At 36.9% G+C, this 14,910-nt stretch overlaps 2 protein-coding genes across 3 annotated transcripts; one reads left to right on the forward strand and one right to left on the reverse strand.

Moving 5' to 3' along the window:
• Positions 1-271: 271 nt before the first annotated feature.
• Vha55 (V-type proton ATPase subunit Vha55) lies at positions 272-4,091 on the forward strand. Of its 2 annotated transcripts, XM_077428089.1 has the most exons (12): positions 272-541; positions 1,115-1,233; positions 1,309-1,438; positions 1,506-1,637; positions 1,713-1,837; positions 1,913-2,143; positions 2,216-2,318; positions 2,404-2,558; positions 2,638-2,775; positions 2,860-2,988; positions 3,071-3,211; positions 3,974-4,091. In XM_077428089.1, the coding sequence occupies exons 1-11, from the start codon at positions 451-453 to the stop codon at positions 3,206-3,208; spliced, it is 1,491 nt and encodes a 496-aa protein (XP_077284215.1). In that variant the 5' UTR covers positions 272-450; the 3' UTR covers positions 3,209-3,211; positions 3,974-4,091. The 2 variants fall into 2 exon arrangements, with proteins under 2 accessions (XP_077284215.1, XP_077284214.1); XM_077428088.1 differs by lacking the exon at positions 3,974-4,091 and having other exon boundaries at positions 3,071-3,331.
• Positions 4,092-7,857: 3,766 nt separating this feature from the next.
• On the reverse strand, positions 7,858-12,444 carry Pp2A-29B (Protein phosphatase PP2A regulatory subunit A). The gene is made up of 3 exons (XM_077428087.1): positions 12,343-12,444; positions 11,369-12,297; positions 7,858-9,519 (listed from the first exon to the last, which is right to left on the reverse strand). The coding sequence occupies exons 1-3, from the start codon at positions 12,356-12,358 to the stop codon at positions 8,668-8,670; spliced, it is 1,797 nt and encodes a 598-aa protein (XP_077284213.1). The 5' UTR covers positions 12,359-12,444; the 3' UTR covers positions 7,858-8,667.
• Between the last annotated feature and the right edge of the window lie 2,466 nt (positions 12,445-14,910).

Here is a 14,910-nt window from a genome sequence, read left to right on the forward strand (position 1 = left end):
TAAAGAAGGATAAAAAATTTGAATTCGAAATTTATTGCTATTTTCAGCCATAAGACGTACAAGATCGACCAAGTTTAATGGTAAATCAATACACAAAGTGAACGATTTAGGGCAAGATTAATTATTTTGAAAAGGTGAAAAAGTGAATGAACATTGGGTCGTCGAATGAAAAGGATCGAAGGAGAAATTTGAGCCGAAATAAGGAAGTTTTCGGTGATTGTCTGTGGCGAAGAGTATCGGTTTGATCACGGGACGAGGGTCACGTGAGCTCACGTGCGGCGCATGTCAGGCGGTGCGCCAGTCGACGGTGGGCTCACACGGGGTGGGGAGCGTTTAGCGTTTCTTTCTATTCGCTGCCATTCTGCTCGTCTGACTGTTCGTCTGCCATTCGTCGATCTGCCATTGTTCGTCTGCGCCCGTTCGTAGAAGACTCCACCGAGTTGATTGGCCATGTCTATCAACACTACCCTCAGCAGCCGACAGGCGACGCGGGAGCATCTGCTCGCCGTCTCCAGGGACTTTGTCTCCCAGCCGCGACTGAGTGAGTCAACTCCACTCTCCATTCTCCATTCCTCGTTTCTCCACTCTCCACTCTCCATTCTCCATTTTCCATTCTCCATTGTCCCCCCAGTTCGAACAGAGACGCAGACGCCCTTCTAACATCCCATTCCGCCTTATATTGTAATCCAAATCAGCTGACCTCTGCAACGCCATCATAATATGTCGGCCCGAAAATCAATTCTACCCCACCGATACGTTTCCCTTTTGTCATTTGCATACTTTCATAGTCTTATGTGGCACTTGTGCAAATAATTGATTTTCGCAATTACACAATACGAAAATGCCTACTAGATAAGCATCTAATAAAGTGGCTCTGGTCGCTAGAGTACATACATTTGATTCAAATGCACTTTTCAATACTGTGGCTTAAATTTGCATTTGGTAAAGACTTTTTTTAATAATCTGATAAAATATCATATATACATTATAAGAAATATTGTAAAATCAATATTGAACTCCATTGTTTTTTTTATTTATTTGAAATGAATCAATCCTATTCCATTAAAATATAATTGAATATTGCGAAACTGAGACGTGCTGTTTATTATTTCAGCATATAAGACGGTTTCGGGTGTAAATGGACCCCTCGTCATCTTGGATGAAGTAAAATTCCCAAAATTCGCCGAAATCGTACAGTTGAAACTTAGCGATGGTACAGTTCGTTCAGGACAGGTAAACGACTTGCATATATAATATACAGTTATACAATGAAGGTGTGTTAATTAACAAAGTCTCACATTTTTGTAGGTTTTGGAAGTGAGCGGTTCTAAAGCTGTTGTACAGGTGTTCGAAGGCACGTCAGGAATTGATGCCAAAAACACGTTATGCGAGTTCACCGGAGATATTTTGAGAACTCCGGTATCGGAAGATATGTTAGGTATGTATTTTCGACACGAATAAATTTCATTCTATTTGCATTTTCTATTCTCAATGTCTCATTTTAGGGCGTGTCTTCAACGGATCTGGAAAGCCCATCGATAAAGGTCCTCCAATTTTGGCCGAGGACTTTTTAGATATTCAAGGCCAGCCCATCAATCCGTGGTCTCGTATTTATCCCGAGGAAATGATACAAACAGGTAAATTGTATTGACTTTATGATAAATATTACACAATTAAATTAAATTCTCACCTAATGTCAATTTAAACTTCAGGTATATCTGCCATCGACGTAATGAACTCTATTGCTCGTGGTCAAAAGATTCCCATCTTCTCGGCCGCTGGTTTACCGCACAATGAAATTGCTGCCCAGATCTGTCGTCAAGCCGGTCTTGTTAAGGTATTGAAAGTGCATGGCTAGTTCGTTTTTTTGGGACTTTGTTTTATATTGTTAAAAATTAAAATGTTTGTTCAGGTGCCTGGAAAATCCGTTTTGGATGATCACGAAGACAATTTCGCCATCGTATTTGCCGCCATGGGTGTTAACATGGAAACTGCACGTTTCTTCAAAGAAGATTTCGAAGAGAACGGTTCAATGGAGAACGTATGCCTGTTTCTTAATCTCGCAAACGATCCTACAATTGAGAGAATTATTACTCCTCGTCTTGCTCTTACTGCAGCTGAATTTTTAGCTTATCAGTGCGAAGTGAGTATTGATAAAATCGCACTACGATTAATTCTTATGTATTGTGATTATTATTAATTTTTTCGATTTTAGAAACACGTATTGGTTATATTGACCGATATGTCTTCATATGCTGAAGCCTTGCGTGAGGTATCTGCCGCTCGAGAAGAAGTACCCGGTCGTCGTGGTTTCCCCGGTACTTTATTTAATATTTTTTTCATAATAAAATAGTTGCAATGTAATCTTTTTGAACATAAAAATATATATTATTTGTTGTTTAGGTTACATGTACACCGATTTAGCCACAATTTACGAAAGAGCTGGTCGTGTTGAAGGCAGAAATGGTTCAATTACTCAGATTCCTATCTTGACTATGCCTAACGATGATATTACCCATCCAATTCCTGATCTTACAGGATATATTACTGAAGGACAGGTATGCATATTAAATTTTTGGTTTTTTGTCGAAACATATTTTTTTGTTTGTTTTCTAATTTTTTTTATTCATATTGTAGATTTACGTAGACAGGCAGTTGCATAACAGGCAGATATACCCACCAGTGAATGTACTTCCTTCTTTGTCTCGTTTGATGAAATCTGCTATCGGTGAGGGAATGACACGTAAAGATCACTCTGATGTATCCAATCAATTGGTAATATTATTTTGTACTCTACTCTGTGCGTGTAGTTTTAATTGTTAATTTAAACCAGCCACTAAATTATTTGTTCCGTTTTAGTATGCCTGTTATGCTATTGGTAAAGATGTGCAAGCTATGAAAGCTGTAGTGGGTGAAGAAGCTCTTACACCCGATGATTTACTTTATCTTGAATTCCTTACCAAATTCGAAAAGAATTTCATTTCTCAGGTATGTATTATATGTTTTCACTTGTATATTTTTAGACATTTAGTAATGATTCAAGGTTTAATTATTTTTTACTTTTTCTTAGGGCAATTATGAGAACCGTACGGTATTCGAGTCGTTGGATATTGGCTGGCAGCTTTTGCGTATCTTCCCCAAGGAAATGCTTAAACGTATTCCAGCTTCAATTCTTGCAGAATTCTACCCAAGAGATTCCCGTCATTAAAATGTTAGTGTCATATTTTTATTTTCACCTCACTGTTGTCATGCCAGAATGTTGATAATTAATCATGACCTATTCATATGTTACGTATTGCATTGTATAATTGTTTCAGTTTTTTTTTTTTTTATTATATACATATATATATATATATATATATATATATATATATATATATATATATATATATATATATATATATATATATATATATATATATATATATATATATATATATATATATATATATATATATATATATATATATATATATATATATATATATATATATATATATATATATAATTGAAATTCAAAGTTCGGTTAATCGTACTTATTTGATATTAATTCCACAATTTCTGTAAACTCAAGTGTCGAGGTGGTTATTTGCGTTTGTTTTGATTGGTGAGGCTTCTAAAACATCCAGGACAATATTTAGTCTACATAAATATATGATATATTTACGGATATAATTCGTAAGCAGTTTTGTGTTTGGTGTAATAAATTTCACAAACAAAAAAAAAAAAAAAAAAGTTAAGTGTTATTCAGCATGCACATTATTAAGTGTTGTTGATTATATAGAGTTAAAATCGATTTAATTTTTCTTTTTGTAAAATACTTGGTACTACCATTAAGTTTTATTTAAATTCAAAACGCCCATACAATTGAGTTATTTAACATTTTTTGGCCATTGAAATGTTCTATTTATACTATACATGATTGTTATGCATAAGTGTTATTGTATTCTAATATGTAATTTCTTGTAAATAGATCAACATCATTAATTGTAATTTACATCCAACAGTATTGCCTAAAAATACACAAATACATATGTTTGTTAAATATTATTGTAGTTATATATGAGAAATAAAGTTTTATTATTGCTGATTAAATTTATTATATTACTATTTATATTAATTTTCGTTGTTTGATCTACTGTTGTCCATTATAATATTTGATGCAAATAACGAGTACTTGAGTGTATCATCAATAAAACAAGTACTAATGCAATAAATAAAGTGTATGTAATTTTTTTTATAGTTTGCTACACATTTAAAAATACATAAAAGATGTATGTATATTAGATGTAAGTCTTGTTCGGATTGAAAGTGATTTTCAAATGTATTAATATATATCTAATTGACTTGTACTTGGAGTTAGTTTAACTTTTTGCAATTCGAAATTTTGTTTAATTGTTCCCACATTCCAATTTGTATTCATGCTTGTGTAAAATACATGTGCGTATGTATTTATATAATTATCTATAACGTTCTCTATTCTTCTGCTAAATTGTTGCGTTTAATCTTAAACGCAACAATCATTGCACCTCAATATCTATAAAAGTAATTAAGTATTACAAACCAATACATATGAATTGATATTATTGTTGAAATTTGGAAAAATTATAAATTACATATGTATGTATCTAGTATTTACTAAGTTTCGTGAGCTACGTAGAAAATGTATATGATAAATTGAAATAAAATGTTATACTATAAAATTTATTCGTATTTTCTATCGTATCTGAACATAAGGAAGGGAATTGAAAAAATCACTTAATAACACATCCATACATACATATAGTCATATACGCCATATTTTGCTTTTTGAGTTCAATAAAGACAGTATCCAGTATATCAGGTTCAGTATATGGGGATGGGATAATAAGTGTAAGGTAAGTGCAAACGATGGTTCTGGAAATTCCGAACCAGAAACTGCAGTCCAAAAGACGAGCCTCATCTTAGAAGATCTATATAACTCGACGAGGCTGTCTTGCATACCTTGGTGGAGAAAAATCCTTTAGTAACTAGCCAAGAAGGTTGGATTTGATCGTTCAACCATTCATCGACATCTGCGTGCCATTGGAAAAATCAGCAATGGGTTCCTCAAGAACTCTCTAAGTCTAACGGTGCGCATTGAGTGAATGTGTGATCTTATTTTCTGTCACGCCTCAGGAATGAACTTTTTTTTGGACTATAGTAACTGGTGATGATAAATAGATCAGTTATGCCATCTGATCATCATTTGGATGGGGGAAAATATGAATTCTATAGACAAGGTCAGAATGGTACTGGGGATGTGTTTTTCATCACGGACAAGTTTTGGAAGTTTAACAGAAAGTTGGAAGAACATTGTAGAAAATGAAGGAGACCATGATGCCTTTACGGGTTGTCCCTGAGCGACACCTACAGTATTATACTTGTACATATATACATTTTTGAAATCATATTAAAATAGTACTGACAAACAGTAGGTAGGATGGTTTTGCCAATTTTATGAGGAACCGTTTCAAAAATTAAATCAAATAGATCGGCAAACTTTGATAGGAAACGATCGATTTGTAGTCACAAATATCCAAGTCTGACCACTGCACTGCAGAAATGCTTCGAATAGATTCTCTTCAATCGAGGTCAACCCAGGGCTCGAACCCAGGAACCTCTCGGTGGTTAGCATTAACGCAACGAACGAGCTATACTGCTGGCTGTTTTATTTTGAAAAATAAAATAAGTGTAAGAAAACCATATTATTAATGGGATGACCTAATTACACTGAGCAACAAAAAAAAATACCAGAGCGGAGACTAACCAATCTTTACTAAGTTTGACCCACTGAATTCGAATATGATATTGATTTTTGTTGGTGGGTGATCGTTTACGAGATATGAGCGTTTAAAAAAATCCGCGATTTTTACAGTTTTTTGGCTTTTGCGGTCTTAAACTCAAAATTTAGGATTGTTACGCTCAAAGTGAGTATTGGAATCAATAGTCAGATATTTTTTCTATTAATTGTTATATTTCATTGCTTTAAAATACTTCTAATTAATTGTCTAGCGAATTTTAAAAGTCAAAAATATATTTTTTTTTACGGATTTTTTTTCCGTGCTATTTTTCATTTATTTGGCAAATTTTTTATTTCACCACGTTTATAAGGATTGGTTTTCTATCTCAATATTTTTCTTTTTATCTAAACGTACTAACTCAAGCGGTAATTGCAATTTAAATGCTTTCGTTGTATATATGGTTGTATCGCGTAATATGTTAGGTGCAAGCGAGATGGCATGTAGCCCGACCGCTGTACTCTGTGAGGTGGATTATATGCCATCTCGCTTGCACCTAACATATTAAGCGATACAACCATATATACAACGAAAGCATTTAAATTGCAATTACCACTTTAGTTAGTACGTTTAGATAAAAAAAAATATTGAGATAGAAAACCAATCCTTATAAACGTGGTAAAAAAAAAAAATTTGCCAAATAAATGAAAAATAGCACGGAAAAAAAATATATTTTTGACTTTTAAAATTCGCTAGACAATTAATTAGAAGTATTTAAAGCAATGAAATCTAACAATTAATAGGAAAAATATCTGACTATTGATTCCAATATTCACTTTGAGCGTAACAATCCTAAATTTTGATTTAAAGACCGCAAAAGCCAAAAAACTGTAAAAATCGCGGATTTTTTTAAACGCTCATATCTAGTAAACGATCACCCACCAACAAAAATCAATATCATATTCGAATTCAGTGGGTCAAACTTAGTAAAGATTGGTTAGTCTCCGCTCTGTTAAGTCAAAAACGTGATTTTTTGTTGCTCAGTGTTATTAGGTCCTAATACATACACATTGTTATTGTTGTGAGAAAGCTCTACATCTTGTAAACACTTTTTTGAAACTTAATCATATTTGCAAAACAAACACACAAATTTACAAATAAAAAACTACCACTTTCGATTGGCAGATTTCAACTAACAATAACCTAATCAGCTCTGAAGGCACCCGCAACTTGACGTTGGCTTAAAGTCAAGAGGTGGCATGAAAGAGGCCAAAACATTCAGCTCAATATATTCGATAGTAGAAAAAATCGTATGGTGACGAACATTTTTGACTTTTCCGTAAGAGTCCCACTTTCAGTTTACCACATTTGATAATTTTATTCTAATCGTGATATCGATGCAAGAATTTTAATTTTAAAGTATTGTGAGGATTGCAAATGTTTAAAGGTCGACAAGATACGAACAAGAGTAAACTAACACTTTCAGTTGACATATCTTCACCAAATTTATTATGTTACTTAACCTAATGCTGAAGTTCATAAATGTGAAATTCAAAAGAAAACAACCACTGTACTTATTTTATGTTCATATCTACAAAGTTTCACCTCAAGCTTTGGTGAAACTTTATAGATATCAACAGTTGGGGAGAAAAAAATTGATAAAAACCTCGTAATAAAAATAGGACACCTAAGAGGTGGTAATATTTCTGATTGACTGTGAATTTTAAATAAAACTTATAATATAACGTTTAGTATTTCACTTCCCAATAGGAAGTTTTAGTATGTATCATGAGCGTTCGAGATATCCTCAAAATACAGACACACCTATAAATATTTTCTAAAAACCATTCAATAAGAATCAATACCGAGTACATTATTGTATTTTAATATATGATTTGTAATGTACAAGCTCATCTGGCCACAATAGGGATAGCAGGCAACTATGGTATGAATAAAATATTTCTCAAAGACCTATTGATGCTTCATATATGTATGTACATATATGCCAAAAACAAGGAGATTTTCACGGCACGCCACTGAAAAACATCTATAAAATAAAAAAACAAAAAGGGATTTATCAATAAAACAAAAATAGTTTAGACCTTTTAGTTTTATTACATGTGTATACAAAATGTTTTTGTTACAGCGGTTGGCTTTAAAAAAAAGTACATTTTTATGGTGAAATTGCTAGTTTCAAAATTCTTAACAAAATGTGGTGACACTGAAACCAAATCAAGTAAAGAGTGTAATAAATAACAAAAAAATCCATTTGTGCAAAATATGCAATCCTTAAAGTATTTATATGTAGGTCTCTGACAGTAAATAAAAAAAGATAACTAGAATGCTTATTTATAGACATGACAAAAAATTACTTTAATTTTTACATTTGTAAGTACACTAATAAGGTGTACATATATTGGATAGCGAAAACTAAATTATGTCTGCAAATGTAATACACAGTATAGGAATGGAAATATATAAATATCATTTAATACTTTTTGATAATGAAGAACTGAACTCCATGTAAAATTTAAAATTACATTGCATCTTTTATTATTACTGAAATATGTATTCTGAATAATTAACTTAAACTAGTGAAAAAGTTAGACTTCCAATGACTTACAAATAGTAATATACTTCTAATTTGTTTAGTATTTACTACTGAAGAAAACAAAGAAACAAACTTCAAATAATAGCTATGTAATGAAAACAAAATGCAAGTCAATAAAATTTAAAATGTCGTCATAGAAAACAACGATTTGACCATATTTTCAGTTTTGAACAATTGTCTGAAAATTGAATGACAGCTTAAAAAAGTTATAAATGAAACACATAACATCAACGCAGCCTACCAGATAATATATTTGCAAAATTATTTATTTAATGATGTAATAAAATTATGTTAAATTTAGCCGGCCAGACCAGCTATAGCTTCCGATGCAAAGTATTTCACATCAACGTCGGGGTCAACATTCAGCTTTTCTAAAACGGGTTTTACTTGAGGTTGAATTACGCCTGGATCGAGCCACGGTCCAATTTTTTGAAGGGTTTTGGCCACATTGAATCTGACATTGGCTACGTTGTCTTCAGCCATCGCCAAAACAGTCGGGAGTAAAACTCTAGTAGTGATATCTTTACCGCACGCTTCGGCTAAGAGGTTAATACAAAACAGATAAGTCATACGGTGAAGATAGTTTTGATCTTGTGACATTGACAAAACTTTGGGCACTATATTGGTTTCAGCCCAGTGTGGTCCAAATTGTTCGACTAGCTTTTTCAAGTTCAAGGTTGCCGCTTCTCTGATGGCATTCACGTGATCGACCAGCCAACTCATGCAAAGAGCGCTCAATTTTTCATCGAACACCTCCTGACCAAGCTGACCGGCTAAAAGTGGCATGTACTCGATGATGGCTAGACGCACTCGCCACTTCGTGTCTTCGGCTAATTCGACTATGGCGGGCAGAAGCGACTGCGAAAGCTGTTGGATACCTATGACTTCATTTACGCATTCTAGATTGGAGATGATGTTTAATCTGACATCTGCGCATTCGTCTTTCAATTGACTCAGGAACAAAGGTAAAAGATGTTCGATTGTGTTATCTCTTCCTAGTATTGGACAAAGTCCCATTATAACGGACGCTAGTGCTGTTTTGACGTGTTGATTTGGATCAACCACCAATTCTTTGATCTGAGGCATGATGGAGTTCATTATTATCTGTTCTTGATGTGTCTTGTCTAAATGCATGCAGAATTCTTGGACCTGTAAAGATAACATTATTTTAATTAATGCAGAACAAAAATTCTACTATCATTTCCAAACACAGTTCATAATATTGTAGTGTGGGAACACGGAAGAGAGTATCCACTGTCTAAGTGCATTCGGGGGTGAACAATTAGAGAACCCAGGCTTAGGCTAACGGGACTCAATAAGTGCCCGCTAGAATTCTTAGAACCGGGGTGAGTGCGTGTGACTTGCCATTGTAGACCTACACGTGCTTACACAATAGACACATTAATGGATCGGGGAAGCTGTGATAGGCAACTTGTCCTTTATAAGGAGGTACACACGGCACAGCAGATTATTCTGGAATTAGCGCTGGATCTGTGTAGACCTCCGGAATCGTTAAATAAACGCTGAAAAGCGACTTTGGCTTTTCATTTGGGTCTTGAACCCGTCCCTACGCAAAAATACAAATTTATTTGTTATAATGTAACTTAAAAGGAATATACAGTGTCTTTTCACCAAGAATCTCTTAAATGACTCACACCAGGACGCCTTTCATACATACATGGAAATGTTTTAAGAACAGATTTTTTCTTATTCAGAACAAATTTTAGATTGATATAATGATTATAAATTTTCATCGAATGAACAAAATATTTTCGAAACAACTATGGGCTAGTTATATCTAGTTTGTTCATACACGAACGAATTTGGCCAGATATAATGTTTACAAGAGAATAAATTGATAAATGAAGTATTTTTTTCATGTACAAACTATTAGTGGTTTAACCCGGCTTCGCTCAGTGTTTGTAATATAAAACGCTTACACAAATGGCTAATCTTATAACAAGCATTCATTTGATTTTTTATTAAATTTATTCGAATCGAAAAAAGAAAAATTCAACAATATTAATATCGTCAGCATAGAAAATTTGATTTGTTCGATGACGTCATGGATTCTACGAACCAAACAAACATACAAAGTTTCTTTCGAAATTATATATTAGATAAGTTGAAGATTTTGTTTGGAAATAGGAATTGTAGAAATGTTAAAATGTGTTTTCCATAGGGTTTCCCTTTTTAACACTCGGCGTTTTGACAGCCAAAATTTAAATGCGACAACTGGTGAGTCTATTCGAAGATAGCCTTTAGCTGTCAGCATTAAACTAGAACCAACAGTTTGAGTATTGATGAACCAGAGTGAATGCTCGGACTGTAACATAAATATTTTAGAACAAAGGAAATTGTATAAGTGTGACCTCGAGATTGTGATTTATATTTTTGAATTTCAATTGTAGACATTTTTAACGTGTTTTTAAATCAACACTATTAATATGAGAGTTGGATTATATTCAGTGGCGGCTCGTGCATAGGAACTGCGGCGCTGTAGCACCCGTAGAAAAAATACAAAAAATCACATTTGTACACATTTACAACTTGTGAATATAATTTAAATAAGAATGATCAGATATTTGACATAATCATTATTAATGAGTATGTTTCAATAAATATGTAAGAAACAACTACAAATACAAAACATCCCTGTAAGGCCCAAATGGAAGAGAGTTAATCAAAATTTCACTCATAAATCACAATCAATCATGAAAACAATGATGAGCGCAGACTACCAGATAAATGGGTTAGAATAATTTCCGACAATTTACGCTCACTAAGGTGGAAAATATCACATTCAGTCTCGGCAGCAACGATTTCATTAAGAAGTCGAATAGCTCTTGGAATAGGAGCCATTCGAAAAAGGACTGTGCGGGCAGGAGGTACAGCCAGCAAATGATGATGTCTACCACGCACATAGTGATTAGGGACATAAAGTCCCAACTGCTTCAGCAATTACCACGTAAGAGCAGGAGAACGAAACGAATTATACCTTGCTAGCGGCAGCGGCGCGCACCTCGGCTTCCAGATCCTTCAGTAGACTTTGAAAGGCGGGCACGAGATCGGCTCTGGCTAGATCGGGCCCGACGGCGGCTTGCAGTTCTCCAAATTTATCGGCGACCATGTAACGAACCCGCCACGAGTTGTCGACGGCGCAAGACCTCACGGTGGGCATGACGAGCTGCTCCACGTCGTCGGTGGCCAACAGGCCGGCGATGCTGATGGAAGCCTCGACGGCGAGAAGCCGCACCGAGTCCTGCTCGTCTTGGGCCAGATTGACGAACATGGCGATGATCTCGCTCTTGAGGTATTCGAGCTCGACGACCTTGGCGAACTCGCCCAGCTTGGCGGCGGCCGCGCGACGCACCATAGGCGTGTCGTCTTGGCACAGCAGGCGGAAGTGCTGGCGCAGTTCGGCGCGCAGGACGGTGGGCACGCGCGGGTAGCAGCACGCGAAGAGGCCGCACGCCGAGGTGCGCGTGCTGAACCAGTCGCCGGCCGCCAGTCGCTGCACCAGCGGGAAGAAGTACTCCTCGAGGTGCGCAGCCGAGTGGTGCGCCGCCACGGCCTTCAGCGACTCCACGGCGCGGTCGCGAACCACCGTCTCCTCCACGGAGGCGAGCGCCTCCAGCGGCGTCAGCAGACACCACGCGTGCTCCGCGCCCCCCACCAGCGACACGAACTCGCCCAGCTGCTCGGCCAGCGCCAGCAGCACCTCGTCCTCGTCGTAGATCGTCTCCTTCAGGAACGGGATCAGCTCGGCGCGCGTGCGCTCCACGCCCAGCGCCAGCGCGATCGTCGACAGCTTCTTGATCGAGTTCAGCCGCAGCTGCACGTCGTCGTTCTTCAGCTCGTCGATGAGCACCGCGATGGGGTACAGAGAATCGTCGGCCGCCGCGTCCACGCCCCCCGCTGCGCCCCCTGCGCCTCCGCCCCCCACACCCGCTCCGCCCCCGCCCCCGCCACCTGCGCCTGCCATCATTCTATCCGACTCGACTCGACCCGACTGCTGACGACGCACGCCTCCGCCTCCACCTCCTGACGCCAAACGCCAAACGCCGATCACCGAACACCCGACTGCGATCAGGCAGACACCACTCGAGAAACTAACGAGCGAATTCGCAGCCAGGTCCGCTTTTGGTCGCCCACACCCATTCTTCGGGGTCTACCTCACGGGTCCGAAAATAAAAATATCGGAAGGCAAAGATCGAAAATCGAAAGATCTTAAGTCGAAAGATCAAAAAAAAAAAGGGTGCATGGTAAACGGTACTATGTATATATAATATACAAAAAGCATTTCTTCGTTTTCTTTATAAGAAAGAGTATGGGTACTACCCATATCTCTATCCTACTCCTTTCCTTTTGGGCATGCTTGGGTATAATTCCCTTGAACTTCGGAGAAACTTCTCGTTAATTCGTTTCGTTCTCCAGCTATTGCGTGGTAATACGTCATGCCCGTTGGGACTTTATGTCCCTAATAATTATGTGCGTGGTAAACATCATCATTTGATGGTTGTACCTGCTGCTCGCACAGTACTTTTTCGAATGGCTCCTATTCCAAGAGCTATTCGACTTCTCAATGAAATCGTTGCTGCTGTCCCTGAATGTGATATTTTCCACCTTGGGGAGCGTAGATTATCGGATATTATCTTCACATATTTATCTGGTAACCTGCGCTCATCATTACTTTCTTAATTTGAATGTGATGAATGAGTGGAATCTTAATCTACTCTCTTCCATTTAGGCCTCACTGTGATTTTATTTTTTATTCATATTTTGTTTTAGTTTATTTTACTTTTTCTTTCTCCTTTGTACATTTTTATATACTATTTTAATTTTGTTCAGTGTAAACAAAGAATGGGATTTATGGATTTTATTTTTGCTATTTTTTTTTCTCTCTGAATGATGTATTATTTCCTTTTGTTACTTTTTTTTTTATTATTTTATTTTACCATTATAGGGGATGAACGAATGAGACGACTGGCATGTTAATGCACGTGTTTATTATATGACAGCTGAAGACGGAGTGGGTAGCAGCTCTCCGAACCCAGCCGGGTTGGTCCCCACTCGCAGGAAGGCAACCAAACTCGACCATGTCGTATAAGCGAGCCGCCACACCATGTTTTCCACTTTTGCTTTTTTCCTTTATTTACAGTTTACTTGTTTTTATATCATGTTTTTATATCTTTTTCAAATGTAGGCCATTGTGGCGATTTAGGTTCTTCCTGTAATGCCACAATGGTCCAAAACTATTAAATAAATAAATAAATATATGTATATATGAGTGGCATGCGGTGAAATTATCTTTCTTTTTGTCATACAGCCTTGTTTAATGTGCGCTCGCAGAATACGGGAGGAAAAGCCTGTTCCTCTTTTTCCTGTTGTATCCTGCTCGCGCAAATTAAGTGAGTATGTACCGTTTACCATGCACCTTTTTTATCTTTCGACTTGAGATCTTTCGATTTTCGATCTTTGCCTTTCGATATTTGCGTTTTCGGGCGTTTCATTTTCGGGCCCGTGAGGGAGACCGCCATTCTTCGATATAGACCCGCCAAAAGGATTCTTTCGCCGTGATGCTACGTTGCATACGAAAAAGCGTCGCCTTTAAAATTTCGAATAGCAATATGCTAATTGAATTATTACGCACATTGCGATCACCCAAAAGACAATTTTTGCCATGAAAATTGTGAATACGGAATATTTAGCACTCGAGTTGTCGTTAGTATTGTGGCGGCTCGCTATACGACATGGTCGAGTTTGGTCACCTTCCTGCGAGTGGGGACCAACTCGATTGTGTTCGAAGTTAGCTACTCACTCTGCCTTCAGCTGTCATAAATAAAACACGTGCATTAACATGCCAATCGTCTCATTCGTTCATCCCCCATAGTATGATAGTTATCTCTAGAAGTAGAATGCATAGAATCGCGCTCAACCTCAAAAAATGTTGCTACAAAAACTCTGCACGGCAGAGTTTGTTCATTATTTGCTAGACTTCGTCTCTCTTCAATGGCTCGCTTTTTAGACGATACTTTTGTTAACAATGACCATTCTATGCATTCTACTTCTATGTAGTTATCATTAGTATGATGGACTTTTTGGCTGCCAGATGTTCCGTTAATACAGATTTTAGTGACTTTTTGGCGAGAGCTCTGTGGGCAATAATCACCGAACCAGCAATATATCTCATATCAAGAGTAATGATTACAGACCGGCGTCTGAGCGCAAAAATTGGTCAAATTTTTTTTTGGTCTCTAGCTTTATAGTTTGCCCTCTTTTCTAGAAAATAGCACCGTCGTGCCGTTCTTTAATGACGATTAATAATAACGATGGCCGTAATAAAAAAATCACCATTCGAAAAGGGTAAACGGATTATTACGCAAAAAGCTATCTCGCGCAAGTCATTAAACTGTTGATCATGGAACATCTGGCACTGGAGTTCTCGTTAGTACAATATTTCGCGTGGTAGCTTTCGATCGATGTAGTTTTTGGGTGTCAGATGTTCTTTGATCGAGATTTTAGTAACGTATGTGAAAT

The sequence above is a fragment of the Arctopsyche grandis genome, chromosome 3 (assembly GCF_051622035.1).
Source record: "Arctopsyche grandis isolate Sample6627 chromosome 3, ASM5162203v2, whole genome shotgun sequence".
Taxonomy (NCBI): Eukaryota; Metazoa; Arthropoda; class Insecta; order Trichoptera; family Hydropsychidae; genus Arctopsyche; species Arctopsyche grandis.

What these genes read in the sequence shown, in the direction of transcription:
- Vha55 (XM_077428089.1), top strand. Translation starts at nt 451, where the DNA reads ATGTCTATCAACACTACCCTCAGCAGCCGACAGGCGACGCGGGAGCAT. An exon ending in GTCAAGCCGGTCTTGTTAAG is followed by an intron (nt 1,838 to 1,912) that starts GTATTGAAAGTG and finishes ATGTTTGTTCAG; the next exon opens with GTGCCTGGAAAATCCGTTTT. An exon ending in CTGATGTATCCAATCAATTG is followed by an intron (nt 2,776 to 2,859) that starts GTAATATTATTT and finishes GTTCCGTTTTAG; the next exon opens with TATGCCTGTTATGCTATTGG.
- Pp2A-29B (XM_077428087.1), bottom strand. An exon ending in GCGCCGCTGCCGCTAGCAAG is followed by an intron (nt 9,520 to 11,368) that starts GTATAATTCGTT and finishes TTATCTTTACAG; the next exon opens with GTCCAAGAATTCTGCATGCA.